General features: G+C 41.4%; 2 protein-coding genes across 5 annotated transcripts in view; one reads left to right on the forward strand and one right to left on the reverse strand.

Moving 5' to 3' along the window:
* Window positions 1–14,015, forward strand: part of specc1 (sperm antigen with calponin homology and coiled-coil domains 1) — a 74,746-nt gene extending 60,731 nt beyond the window's left edge. For 3 of the 4 annotated variants that reach the window (XM_063894531.1, XM_063894532.1, XM_063894533.1), the window contains exons 13-15: window positions 6,815–6,931; window positions 9,672–9,731; window positions 12,130–14,014. In XM_063894531.1, the coding sequence (XP_063750601.1) occupies window positions 6,815–6,931; window positions 9,672–9,731; window positions 12,130–12,219 (267 nt within the window). In that variant the 3' untranslated portion in view covers window positions 12,220–14,014. Of the gene's footprint in view, window positions 1–6,814; window positions 6,932–9,671; window positions 9,732–12,129 lie in introns of all 4 variants that reach the window. The other variant, XM_063894535.1, reaches the window with a different exon arrangement.
* zswim7 (zinc finger, SWIM-type containing 7) overlaps window positions 7,389–14,352 on the reverse strand; it is a 31,465-nt gene continuing 24,501 nt past the window's right edge. Inside the window, exon 6 of the mRNA XM_063894538.1 lies at window positions 7,389–8,759. The gene's annotated coding sequence lies outside the window, so the exon portion shown is untranslated. The remainder of the gene's footprint in view (window positions 8,760–14,352) is intronic.

Consider the following 14,352-nt stretch of genomic DNA (forward strand, 5'->3'; position numbering starts at 1 on the left):
GAGACAAAGCCCATGGGAGGGTCAGCCCTGTGCCACTTGTTATTACAGTCCTATTGTTGGCGGACATTTCGGTCAAACAGCAGCCTAATTAAAGTGAAGCAGAAAGCGGGAGCTATTGTAAGCGTGCCGGCGCTGGTTTGATGTTTACGTGCAAGTAGCTGCCGAGGGCACGGTGAAGCTGTGTGATTATGGCTGTACACAAAGCCTGTTGTCACTCTAGGCACGTTTACTGTGATCACTATAGGGATAATAGCTGGTAATAACCACAGAGTGGAGATTAAGTTACATCACAGTGTAGGTTGTGAAGGAGTCATGTAAGATGTACAAAACTGAGGTGAAATATTGAGGATAACATTAAGTAAACAATATTATTTTTGCACCAATTTAAAGGGTTATTCAAAATACATTTTCGAGGAGTCTCTCTGATTGAAGCAGCATTTGTATAACTGAAATATCCCTCATCAAATCATGAATTGAATTGAGAAATCAGTGGTGATAAAATGAAGAGCAGTAACCATGTCCTACGTGCTTTATATCAGGCAGACAATGGAGAAGTGTATGTCTGAGTGTGTTGTTGTGATCATAGTGTGTATATCTATCGTAAAGCTCAGATAATGGTGAGAGAGATATATGGAACAACTTAAAAACACATAATATAAGGATGTTATCGCCGTCACTATGGAGATGAGGCACTTGAATCCATGAGGGGAACGTGTTGTGTGTGAAGGGGTGTGTTCATCCACCAGCTGCCTCCAGGTCCTTAGAGTAGTCGAACACGTGACCTGTGTTAAACTCCCACCGGAGGAGGAGATGTGAGCCCAGACAGGCTCCGACACCTCAAATGTCAGATTCCGGGAAATACAGATCGATGAGTGAGACCTTAAGCTCACTCCAATTGACTCGGGCCTCGGGGAGAACGAGCCTCTCACAGGAAATTAAAATTCACAAGGGATGCTGAGCATGTCAGAGCTGGAGTGCACAAAGACGTACTGCTTTTATCTGACCATTTTCAAAGCAGCTTGTATGACTCAAACGAGCACACTGCACGGCCTGAAACCGGAAGTTTACTGACTTCTATGTGTAATGCGTGAAAACTCTTTATTTAAATGGGCAGTGTGGTTGGTTTGCAGAAGCAGAATATCTACTGGGACATGTTCAATAGGCTTTCTAGATAGTCTCGCCTGTTGGAAATACTTCAGTCTCAGATTGTATCAGGCTCTTTGAAGTCTTAATTTAGGACAGCTCCGGACACTTTTTAAACTTTTCCCCCTCAATTAACCATAAAAGCCATACAAAAATAAAGATGTTGTTTGTTCAAGATGGGAACAATGAGCAAAGGCTCTGAACATTAGGCTCAGCTGGGCCATCCGGCCACGTCTGGGAAACTCTCTCACACACACACACACACACACACACACACACACACACACACACACACACACACACACACACACACACACACACACACACACACACACACACACATACATACATTGAAAGAACAGGAATGGACCCCCAGGCGAGGGTGGAATTGAGGTCAGACATTGAGGAGGGGAAGAGTGTCCGAGTTAAAAGAGTAACTATTACTTCAAGTTCTAATAATGTAGATTAAAGAGCTTCCAGTGAGATCATCAGAGTAAAATAAGAGATAACAACTGATCTCAGTAAAGGGCTCACTGCAGTTCATACATGTCATTATTTACCTTTTCTTTGTTACAGAACAAAAATAAAATATGCAGACCTCATTAAAAACATGTAGACGCACAAATGAAAGACCCAAGGTCATCTCATTGTGATGGCCTCTAAAGAATAGGAGTTTAATCTTAGCTTTAATGTTATCCATAAATAACTTTGACTGTGCTGTATTGCTTTTTTATTAATCAAAACATCAACAGCTAAACAATATCTTGGCCCAATTTGAAAAAAAACAAAACTAGTTTGAGGCTTTCATACCTACGTGCAAAAAGGGCAGACTTCTGGTAAATGGCTTTGATTTAAATACTTGGAATCAGGAGATTGATACTACAGAAAAATGTCCAGGATGTGGCTTTTTAAAAGGTCAAGAGACAGGGAGACTACTTTTGCAAAAATGATACACTTGGGATCAAAGATGCAAAGGCGTAATAGGAAAGACACATTGAGAGTGGAAACTAAATCAGTACAGCCAGTGCTTAGATTGGTCTGTTTCAAATGTAAAGATGATTCGATGCGGTAAAGAGTGGTATTATTTTGTAATAGCTGTGTTAGCGTATGGACAAATTAGTCGAATAAAACATTGCCATATTTCAACCACATCATTCTTTTCTTAGTTGTTCTCCATTTCTCCGCCTATCAGATTGAGATCTAGGACACACAGGAACTGCTTTGGTTGTTTGATAAACGAACCGAGTGATTTGTGATTCACCAGCACAAATAACCAAGATAATAAATCTGGGCAAAGGATGTTCTATCAGACTTCTTGTAGATGAGTCATGGAAAATGTTTCCCTTTTGTATGGAGCAACAATAAAGTGGTAGTCTATTGTATTTAGTGAATTTGCTAAATATCCTGTCCTTTTCCCATCATGAAAAAGTCTATTAACTGTATCGAGACAAGCTGAATGTAGATGGAGCAGGACTCATCATTTTCACCATCTCTGTGACCTTCACTGTTGTCCTGTCTTTATCTCCGGACCCCCGCCTGCCCGGGCTTTCATCCTGTCATTGCTTATGACTGTGATTCCTTGCATGATACATTAGGGCGATCCCCCCTATTCTGTCTCTCCCTCTTTCCCTCCCATTAGAAACTTTTCTCATCTAATTTTTGTTGTTTCCTCCTCCTCCGTGCTTACTCTTCTCATTTTTTGCTTCACATTTGTTTCCCGGTCGTTTGTCTTCTTGTTGCCCTATTCATTCAGTGCAGGTGAGGAGGAGAGATCCTGTGAGATACACTGAGATGAGCTCATTACTCTCTCAGGCCTGATGTCTCCTGCTTTCACCCATTGGATGGATGGCTTTTTAACAGACTGTTTGTGCGTGCGTGCGTGCGTGCGTGCGTGCGTGCGTGCGTGCGTGCGTGCGTGCGTGCGTGCGTGCGTGTGTGTGTGTGTGCGCGCGTGTGTGTGTGTGTCACAGTCATCCTCCATCCTTCCGTGCCAACTCGCCCGCTACATGGTGCTTTTGTGTTTTTACATTCTTTAACGGTGAGCTCAATATTGCTGTAATGGCACTTTTACATCTGGGTGGCATCGGTCATTAAAGCATGAAGCAGCTGGGCTTAACTCCATGGTATGGGATGTGACACCAGTCCGGTAGCATTTACATGTGGCAGCAGGGAGAGCACACGCATTGCTGCACACACGGTGTTAAAGTGTTGTCGGCGGGGTGTTTAGTGCCTGGCTCATGTCCAGCTGGTCTTTGGATTCCATTTCTAAACGTTTTACAAACAGACAGGATATGCTGTTCTCTGCCTTTAAAGTCCTCTGAAGCCTATGTCACACAGGTCTATTACTAATAATTGATACGTTAATCAACAGAAAAAACATTTACAATTTTCATGATCAGCTTATCCTTTGAGTCATTTTCTCAAAGACAAATGCTTGCGGTTTTCAGCATCTCCACTCTTTACTCTTGTTTTTTATAGTATTTTCCTGACTGGATAGTAATAAATAAATCATCAGTTGCAGCCCTCGTCGTCGTGTTGTTCTGTGAAGATTGAATGTGCATTTTCCTACAGGTTAAATCTTTGACACATTTGCTTATTAGCAACCAACTGTAGGTACTTCCTAGTTAGGAGTAGAGCTGTTGACGAACTATCGGTTTTCGTGGCTAAATGAACTCACAATAGAGACATTAAAGGTAAATCGCACAGATCTTGAGTCTTTTTTTAAACACCATAAGAATATTTTCAGTGCTGTCGCCAGATGAGCCCATTGTAGTCTTCATAACAACAGTTGTGGATGCGACAGTTCTGTTTGTATTTTATTACCTGATGAAGCTTTCCAGACTCATTTCCACTTAATTGAACTACTGATGCTATCATATCTTATCTGCATCCCACTTTGAGGAAGACCAAAGCACGTAAACATAGATAAATTCCACATTATCTCTTTTTTTCCCCTCTGTACAAGCCCCTGCTTCTCTCTCATACTCTCTTTCTGTGAGCCCTAAAAAGCCATGGCTCGGCCTTTTGTGCCGAGCGAGACGCTTCCTGTCGCTTGATGCTGTGTTTGCTTTTCTGAGCCGGCTCCCAGAGCTGTTGTTGTCCACTGCTGTTTTAGCATTCATGCCTCTCCCTCTCTTTCCAACCCTGACCAAATCCCTATCCCCCCCCCCCCCCCCAACACCCAACCAAACCCCTTTCCCCTCCCAATCCCTCCCTGAACTCCAACATACTTGCGTGGATTAAGACGTATGTTCTCCTCAGTTAACCCAGACACGCCGCACTTTGTAACCTCTCCTATCAGCTTATTAGTCATCGTTTATCTGTGTCTCAGAGTCTCTGGGGTATCAATAACCCCCTTCTGTGTGTGTGTATGAGTGTGCACATATCTCACACACTTTGCTGATAGAGAGGAGTGGGGAGTTATGAGAGGAATGTGGGCTGACGTGACTACACAGGTCGGCCCTACAGAGCCAATAGGCAGGCGGTGACTGATGGAGAGGAGGACTACCTCTGTTGAAATCTTCTCTGCTTAATAGAGCTCACTCTTGGGAGAGATGTGAAATGTCTTTTTAAATATATAATTATAGGAGTTTATTTTTAACTTCTTCTGGAGATTGTTTCCCTCAGGATAAAGAGGGTTTCATCCTCCGGTTCTATATCTATCTATATCTATATCTATGATCATAAGTTAATATGACTGTGTGATAGTTGTCTGTATTGCCGGACAATTAATGGTGAACATGAACAAAGCCTGAGCCCAGGACTACATCCTGTTTCATTCATACTGTATGAAGCAGCTGCTCCCTCAGATCCCATTGTGACCACGAATGCTCTGTGGCTTTCCCTAATGACTGAAGTTGGGAAACAATAATTGGCTGCACTCTCCAAACTTATTTAGTAGTTTAAAACATCATTGTTTTACTGTAAGGGATATTTAAACTCTATCCATTTCACATTTACAGTTTCAGAGCTACATTAATGAATATTTAATGATGAAATAAAATAAAACCTTAGATTTATTATCGCTAAAAAGACTAAGAGTCTCCAGCTCTGTTAACCGCTGTGGCTAATGAATCATTTTTCGCATTTTTTGTTTTCCATGTTGACCATTTAGTTTGGAGTATTGCTGTTGATAAGATATAACATTTTTACTATACGATTTTTCTGAACAACATAGAGAATCATTAAGGTGAACAAAAGTTTATGAGTGCATTATTACTAAGATTTGAATATTTCAAAAGGTACTAGGGTTCATCCTGTGACACCCATAAATGTCTATATGCTATATATAAGTTAAGGATCACATGGAGCCGTAGGCACCTTCTGAAACCAGTGACTGAAGCGATTGCAAGTTAACAGCAGCATGAGTAAGAATTCCATAACTATAAATCACTCTTGCTGTTGAGGCGAGATTTACATCGCATTTAAATTACAGCTCGTGTAAAACTGAAATAATCCTTGAAAGCACAGAAGATGAGTGAAGGCAATCTGTAATGACAAATCTGTCAGCAGGTCTTTGGAGCTCAGGGGGATATTCATTACTGCAGCCACTTAGATCTGTGATTTTTAATTTGTGTCCTCAGGAGCCAGAGCTGTGTTCTATCACAAAGTTAATTACATTCCCCTGGCGTCACCTGTATGAATCAGTCTCTGGTTGGATTAGCTCGCGTCCTCAGGGCCAGGATTGAAGAAAAAAAGGTGAAGAGCACTAGTAAACAAACTCAGGGCTGCCCGTCTTTAGCATCTGACCCGGGATAATGCTTTAGGTACATCATCTAAACAATTATGGAACCACTGTATCAGAGCAGACTGGGCTCTGGTTTCAGACAGAGGGTGAAAAGAGGTGCTGCAGCACAGGCAGTATGAGAAACACATTAAAGCATGGAGACACGTCACAGTAGAGGCACTACATACAAATATCAACCTGAAATGAGCATTATATTTCAGCCAAACTAATGGCATAGCTAGAGGAATGGTTATGTTGATTTTTCCGTTTGTCTGCCCTTTTGGTGCAGGAATAAATATCTCACCAACTTTTGAATTACATTTCTAATTAAATTCCTGGTCCCAAGAGAATCCATTGATTTGAGTGGTCCCCTGTGGCTGCTTGTACATGTGTATTAATGAGTGTGTTAGTTGTTTGTGAGTGCTAAATGATTTAATACTTAGCAAATTAGAAAATGTATCCGAAAGACACAGGAAATACCTTATCTATCCAGTAGGGAGCCTGCAATGCCAAACAATGGCCCAGAGGAAGTCTTTCCTCCAAACGTTCTACTTTTATCAGACCCTGAATACTCTGTGTAGTGTGTGAGGTGACAATGCTCTGTGAATCGCACAGAAACACAACAGACCGTACGTGCTGCTGTACACATTCAACAAGAGGAGAGATCTGAGAGGTCATCGGAGGCTTAAATGGGTTGCAAGGAGAAGATTATCCTAACTTCCCCACAAAGGAATGACGACCAGGCATTAATGGACTGAACAGCATATTATAGTATTCTGTTCTAATTCCCATTTTTTCTCTTGTGGCGTTTATATGGCCTGCTCATGTTGTAAAGAGGCTACTTGCTCCCTTTATGGGCACTTTAAGCTCATTATGTGTGATATTGATTTTGACTTGTTTGTGACTTCTGTGTTTTCTCTTTCCTCTACTGTTCTCACTCTACAGAATATTGATGTGACCAACTTCAGCAGCAGTTGGAGTGACGGCTTGGCTTTCTGCGCCCTCTTACACACATATCTGCCCGCCCACATCCCATACCAGGAACTCATCAGTCAAGATAAGGTAGAAAAATATAGGAAGATTGCACACAGTGACAAACTCACACCACTCACAGTTTAAAAGGTGGGTCAGTGCATGGATGGGGCCTGCCTACATCAGTCCCAGGGACCAAAAGTGTCAGGTCACCTATAAAATACCTCTGATAGAGTCATGAATAGACTCAAAATGACTTCAGACAAACATAACTCAAGAGATTCAGGTACGCTGCAAATAAACCAAAAACAACAAAAAATGTAAACTAAACTGCTGCAAAAAGTCTCAAAACGACTACAGACTTACAAAACTAATACATAGAGCAAGAAAATGATCAGAAATAAACTAATGCAATTTCAGTGTGACACAAAACCACAAAAAAAATGTGTTTTGAATTTGTGTAGGAAGCCTTTTGCATATCTCTTAAACTGCCCATTGGAAAGTGCCACACCTGCAGGTAATCAATTCAAAATAAGCACAGTAAAACTGATTGGCAATCGATTTATTTAAAGAAAACATGTACAGCTCATGAACCGAAGCTCTCTCCTCAATGTAGTCTTTCCTCACACACACACATGTCCAGCTCTGAATGCAGACTCACGTGTAAACTCGGCCGGTGAGCCACACATACGTATACATCCCGTTGTTTCGTGTCATTTTGCAGAACAGTGAAGTCCCTCATGTATTGTACAGTGCATATTGTAAATGTCACAGAGCCCCAAAAAAGGTCAGTGCAACAATGACTGGATGCTGTGCTGACAAAATCCTTTCCTGTGTAGGAGGTTGAGTTGATACCGATGAATCCCGAGAAAGCATTTGTTTTAGTAAGGTTTATTCTTCCCAGTGTCTTTGAGGAAATCTACCTTCAAGGAAGTACAGTTGAGAACAGCAAACAAGTTGCACATTCAGTGTCATGCCGTCCTCTCCCCCACATGCAGAAGTGTGTCTCCAGAAAATACCACACATAAAGCCACAGCAAGTTGTTGTGGAAAACGGTCTGAAAAATGCACGTATGCCAAGAGACAAATAAAATCTTTCCACCATTAAACTGTGCTAAAGTGGATGTCCTTTATGAGGCTGTATACTTTTTATAGGTCTGCCATGATGTCCACACAGCATTAAGAGGCAGCCTGAAGATTAATTATGAATGTTGATGATCCTGAGTGCAGGGCAGGCTGGGCACATGCTACAGTTTGGTGCTGACAGCGCTGTCATGCAGGTGGTTTGTAACTGTACAAACAGCATGGCTCCTCTCTGGGGGCCGCAGCTCTTTCAGCCTGCTACGATACTGAAACAATAGACACACACCTTTGACACATCCTACGTGACAAATGAGTGATATAGGAGTGTGCATCCGTTGTGTTGGTATAAGTGTGTGACATTGTGCTTATGATAGAATCTCTCTGAATAATTCAGTAGAAGCATGTTGGCAGTAGTCACTCTTGCTGAGTGACTTTTCCCGAGGCCCAAACAATGTAACCTTTTCCCAGAATAATCTGTCCTTCAGATAGTTCCTGTAATGTTCGGATATTTCTTAGGACCCCAAAGCAGAGACAGTAGTTTTAAGGTGTTTTAATAAAGAAAAAGGCAGGTAGTGAAGGCAGGGAGCTGCTGGTTGCAAAAAGTCCTCTCCGAGCTGAGAGAGACGTCCAAGGCAATAAATTGCACAAAAACTGCAGTCTGGAAAACACAAGGCTCGGGCTGCATAGAGGCACTCTGCATCAGCGTTTAATTATCTGTCAGAGGAGAGGAGGGAGCACCAGGCTCCTAAAGAAAAGGTTGATGAGGGAAGTGAGAACAGGTGTGCCTCATCTGCAGCCAGGTGAATACCAGCCACAGCTCCTGTCACACACCAGCCCTGCAGAGAGAGACCAACAGAGTAGTGGGGGGGTAAAGGGAACAAACACAACAGAAAAACCTTGCAGAAAATTAACAGTTCCATTGCTTCCATCCTTTTACAGTATTTAACATCCTACTATTATAAAGGTTTTAGGAAAACAATGTCATAGTCAAACTAATATTTGAGGTGAAAGACAGGTCATATCAATATCAGTTCATCATCCCAGTTGTCTAGTTGCATTTGAAGAGGATAGTTGGGAATGTTTTATATGAGGTACTGATCCATAATGTACAGTATATGTAATCGTTGTGACGGTGGCAAAAGGAAAACTTTTAGCAACCGAGAAAAATCAATATCAGTTTATGTGTACACTATGTTTAGAATATTTTCCCCACTTTAACTTGCAGTGAGCCTTTCCACTACTCAACTGACGCCATCATCTCCATCCATGCTTTCTTTTGACAGTGTCTCGTGGCTTTTAACAGAGAGAGACTGTTATAGACTTAGGTTTGTGTGCATCTTAATGTTCTGCAAAGGCTAAAATCCCTGTGTTCCCTCCAGAGGGAGTTTCTCTCCCACACATTTCCCCCACCTGCCTAAAACATCTGCATTGGATTCCTTTTTCGTTCCGTAACAGTGACATCACTATGTAACACTCATGCTTCTATTGGCCGACACATTGTACGTGATAGGCCATTATTTGATGGCTATACTAAAGTCCACAGTTTCATAAGGAGGTATAGAGCTAAATATAAGGAAGGCAGTTCATGGGGATGTTAATTCGGCTCAAAGTCAATGTCTCCTGAGTGTTTGAAAGGGTTATAGAAGTGTTTCAGGGCTAATTGATTCTGCTTGAAGCGCCATGTATGTGTTGCAGCATGTTGGGACGCAGTGAGTTTCACAGAGTCTTAATAGATTGTTTTCCCTCAGGTTCGGAATCTGACCTTGGCTTTCCAGGCCGCAGAGAGCATCGGGATCAAACCCTCTCTGGTGAGTTTTGCTGCCACAGACCTCACACACACACTCAGATAACACAGAGAGGCCCTTTGATCAGACACATTGGAAACAGAGCTCTTTAATTTGTCCAGCTTGTGGGATGCTTCAGAACTGAGATACCCGACAGACTCCTGACTGTCCCGAGCCTCGCTGTGACCCAGCGATCCCTTTTGCTAGCCTCAAGCCTGTTTTTAATGACCATGTCCTGAAAATCTACTCAATAAAAAAACAAACCTGAAACATAACTCAGATACAGTTTGACTGATAAGTGAGTTGTGAAAACATGAGGGGCTTCGTCACAAACGGGTGATTAATGACCAGCTGGTCCACGTAAAAAAATATTTAGATTCTGTGAGCACACAATCCGTCCATGTCTTGTAAAGTCGTAAACAACGTGACTTTCATATTTATTTTGAGTGAAGCACTGCAATGTGTTTACGGCAGCAAACGTGAAGGTGAATGTTAATCTCTTAAAGCAGCGGTTCACCAACCTTTCTCAACTCAGGGCCCACTTAAGAATCTAAAAAATATTTGTGGCCCACATTCAACCGTAAACAATACGGAGCCTAAGTAAAGCTCCAAGAGTACTTTTTATTTCAATTAGAAAAGGAGCCGGCCATCAGTAACAAAAAGACATGAGAAGGTAATAGTTAGGGGCTGTCTGCAATAGGCAGATTAATAATGATTTCATTAATCAGTAAATCACACATACAATGGTGCAGAAACAAACTCAAACATCCAAACAAGCCAAAACAAATGCCTTAAATGAATAGCCCTCCAAACACATATCATATGCACAGACGCTGTAAATGCAGCTGTAGGCTCAGCCAGAAGCACATGATTTAAATGAAGGAAAAGCAATAAGTGCACAAAACAATATAAAACATTGCATGCTTGCGGCTTTTTCCCCCCTTACTTGTACACTCTGATAGTTCTAGCTGTGGATGTTTGTTTTTTTAGCAAGCTAGCCTACCAATATACAGCCCCGGATAAAATGAAGAGACCACTCTCTCTACATGTATGGCAGCCATTCCAATGTCTGAGGAAAATTGTCAGTAGTTTATAGAATACAATTAAATAATTTTAAAAATAATTGAACTCAAAGACATACCTCTAAATAATAAAACAAGAGAAAATGATAATGCTGAAGTGGTCTCTTCATGTTTTCCACAGCTGTATATTGAATAAATCCTGATTGGTGCTGGGGGTAACTAACCACATCAAACCATTAAGAAAAGCAGACACATATTCAAATGTATTTCAAATAACCCAAACTGTTCTAACATGGTTGAGATCCTTTTGCTCATCCTCAGAAGTAAAAAGAAATACTCTGGTGAATCTAGTGATCATTCAGTTGAACAAACTCACTGCATTTTGGCTGTGGATTATGAAAAGAACGCCGTCCCTGACTTAATGTTTTAATAGACAGTCCCTTCACAGGAGCTGTTGTTTTAACGCCGTCATTATTTCTTTTTTCCTCCTCATTTAAACACACCTATCACTGCCAACAGGAATGTGAGTACTCGACAGTTTAGTGCTGACGAGGGCACACAGCTTCCTGAGCAAACAGAGGAACAATCTGCTGTGGAGGGAGCTGCAGGGAGAATGTGTTTACCCCTCAGACCTTCTTTTATTGGTGTAAAGACATTAATGGCCCTTTAGAGTCTTTTTTTACTGTTAGAAGTGTTTGCAGAGTATCCGATATATGATAAGGTTGAACTAATGTGACCTCCTTGTTCTTCATCAATGACCTCTCACAATCCATAACCCAGTCCAACAGTCCATTAGCCATCTGGACCTCAGGAGGAAATGAATTAGGCTTAACGGTTTTATCACAGATCATATCTCTTATTAACTCTCGATTGCGTGCTTGTGGTTAGAAGATCTGAAAGGGGAAACTTGTTCTCATGCCAGTGACTTCCAACATTTCAACTTCTTATTTCTCTGTTGCATAAACATTAGCATCAGACACAGCCCAGAGAGGAGCTGATGCCCCCCCCCCCCCGTTACGAGGTTGAGACATCGTGGAAATGACTGTTCTGAAGCTTCTGCATTAATCTTAGCCAAGGAAAACTGCTGTGACGCCAGCTGCATACGGAGTCATGTGAAAAGCTGCCTGACTCATCACTGTCGGCCACGATTAGTCTCTGAGTGGACATTTGCAGCTTCACACATATCGTCAGAGTGTTACATAGAGAGGAGTCTCATTAAACTGTAGATGACTGTCTTTCCCTGCAGAAAAAAAATGAAATTTCTAGAGCAAAGCGGTACATTTCTGAGAAAACGACCGTGAGTGTTGTCTAAGATTGCAGTACCCTAACTTACAGGAAAATCTCAGACCCTTGTTAACTCTTAATGGTTGTTCTTTCTCTCTCTCTTTGTGATCCATCAGGACATGGAGGAGCTGATGAGGACGGACAGGCCGGACTGGCAGAGCGTCATGCAGTACGTCTCTCAGATCTACAAGTACTTTGAGACCTGACTGACGGGGGAGCAGGAGCTGGAGACCGATGAACCGGAGGCACCACAGAACTTTTCTGTCACCGTCTGTCAGCGAGACATCCCCTGAATCCCTCCTGCTCACTGTCTGACACCAGAGACATGACTGAAGACATTTCAGAGGCTGATTCTCATATCTAACAGGGCGTTACAGTGAACGATGAGGCCATCATTTAAAAGACTGCAGTCAGGAAACACATTGCCTTCTTCATCTTTTCACCCCAAAAATAAAGAATACATGTATTTCCTCTGACCTATAGGGATATTTATCAACCTGGATAGTTTTGGCGTTAGAGATATCGGCCGTATAGAGGTCTGCCCCATTATTTTGGAAACAGATGGCACTCAACGTGGTGCTCAAAGTGTGAATAAGAAATACATTTGAAAGCAATGAATTTTTTCCTGAAATCATTACCCATTACTCAGGATAATCCAAACATGTTGTTGTTGGCAGTTTCATGTAGGAAATACTTCCTTCTGCAGGATAACAGCATGAAACTACTCATAGACTGAAGGCTTACGAGCATTCAGCATCAGCCGAGCAGCAACTTTAGCTAGCTTAGTGATGCTAGGTGAGCTAGCTTGTGTGTTGCGGAAGAAACAGAATAGTTCCTGACAGAATGTACATCTGTTAAAAACATTGTCTGTGGATTATTTTGAGTGACAGGGTAATGATTTCTGCAAAAACACATTGCTGATGAGTATTTCAAATGTTATTATTGGTTCCATCATACTGCAGAGAAGGCAGGCTTCTCTATGGGTAGTAACTCAAACACTGGGCAACTCGCAGCAGAACAGACTGATAAATAGCACTACAGGTCAAATCTGTATTTTAGATTCTTTCCCTTTAAAGTGTCAACTGAGGATCTGATTCACAGAATAAAAGCAGAGTATTGTGAGAAATACTTCTCAAGCTGTAGATAGCACTCCTGAAGGAAGATTAAGAATTTCTTTGTCTAAATCTTTCTGTTTCAAATTTCAAATAATTGACAAGAAAACAAACTTTCTCACAAAACCACATTCCTCCGTTTTTGTGAATCCAATGCTTTGATACGGTCGATACATGCCAAAAAATAAATTGTGCCAGAGTGTCTATGCATGGGGAGAGTGTAACCTCATCCCTCCTTTACTGAACAACATCAGCAACAAGGGAAAAAGTGTGAAGACAAACTTTCGGTAAATGTTTTTCCGTTGCTTTAACAAATCGATCAGTTCTCATACTGAGTGCTTACTGTGGTGCTGGAGTTAGCAGAGTATTAAACTGACAGATCTGAGCTGAAGCTTTTATATTCCCCTCTTTTTAAGTGTGTGCTTCCTTCAGTACACAGATCAGACGAACCCTTGCTGCTGTCTGCGATGCAACACTAACAAAGATTCAACACTACGAGAGTTACTGAATAGTTTTGTAGGAATATTTTTTATGGAAACAGATCTCTATGTTTGCATTGTTTGAAGGACCGGCTGAATCAAACTGTCCTCCCTTCATCAAGACTCTCTGTGGTACTGCTGCTGCTTGGCAAAATATACATATTTGGCATGCCATGTTAAATAATAAAGAGAGGATTACTTTTATATGTAAGAGTTGAGAAACAACCCTTTCTGTGTCACGGTTTACATTTGCAGATGCCCTTATGGTTTGAAAAATGGAAGTGTTATTTATTTATTTACAAGACTTGAGAAGTGAGATTGTGGACACACATCAGGGTGCAGTTTTCTATTAAAGGATGTCACATTTGAAGGCGTGTTGGATGGATATGCTCAATAAAGGATTGTCAAGTTTTATATTTAATAATTCACTTTTGTGTTATTTTTCCTTTACAGAGAAAGTCTTCTAAAATATTGAGATATTAAGAGTAAGACTAACAGGTTTCTGTGATGCAGCAAGGAAAATAAACATATGGTTATTCTCTGCAGGACTGTATCACCAGTTCAACAACACTGACCTTATGACAAAGGTATTCAAATGTTCCCCTTGGTCTGTGCAATGTTATGCTCCTCGGACTTCCCCACAAATGAAACACTGTAAATCCCAGAGGCATTAAACTCCAGTGATGGAGAGTATATTTACTCAAGTACTGTCGATTTTGAGTTAAGCTCTGGACAAAACTAAGAGACC

This window comes from Eleginops maclovinus, chromosome 11, assembly GCF_036324505.1.
Source record: "Eleginops maclovinus isolate JMC-PN-2008 ecotype Puerto Natales chromosome 11, JC_Emac_rtc_rv5, whole genome shotgun sequence".
NCBI lineage: Eukaryota > Metazoa > Chordata > Actinopteri > Perciformes > Eleginopidae > Eleginops > Eleginops maclovinus.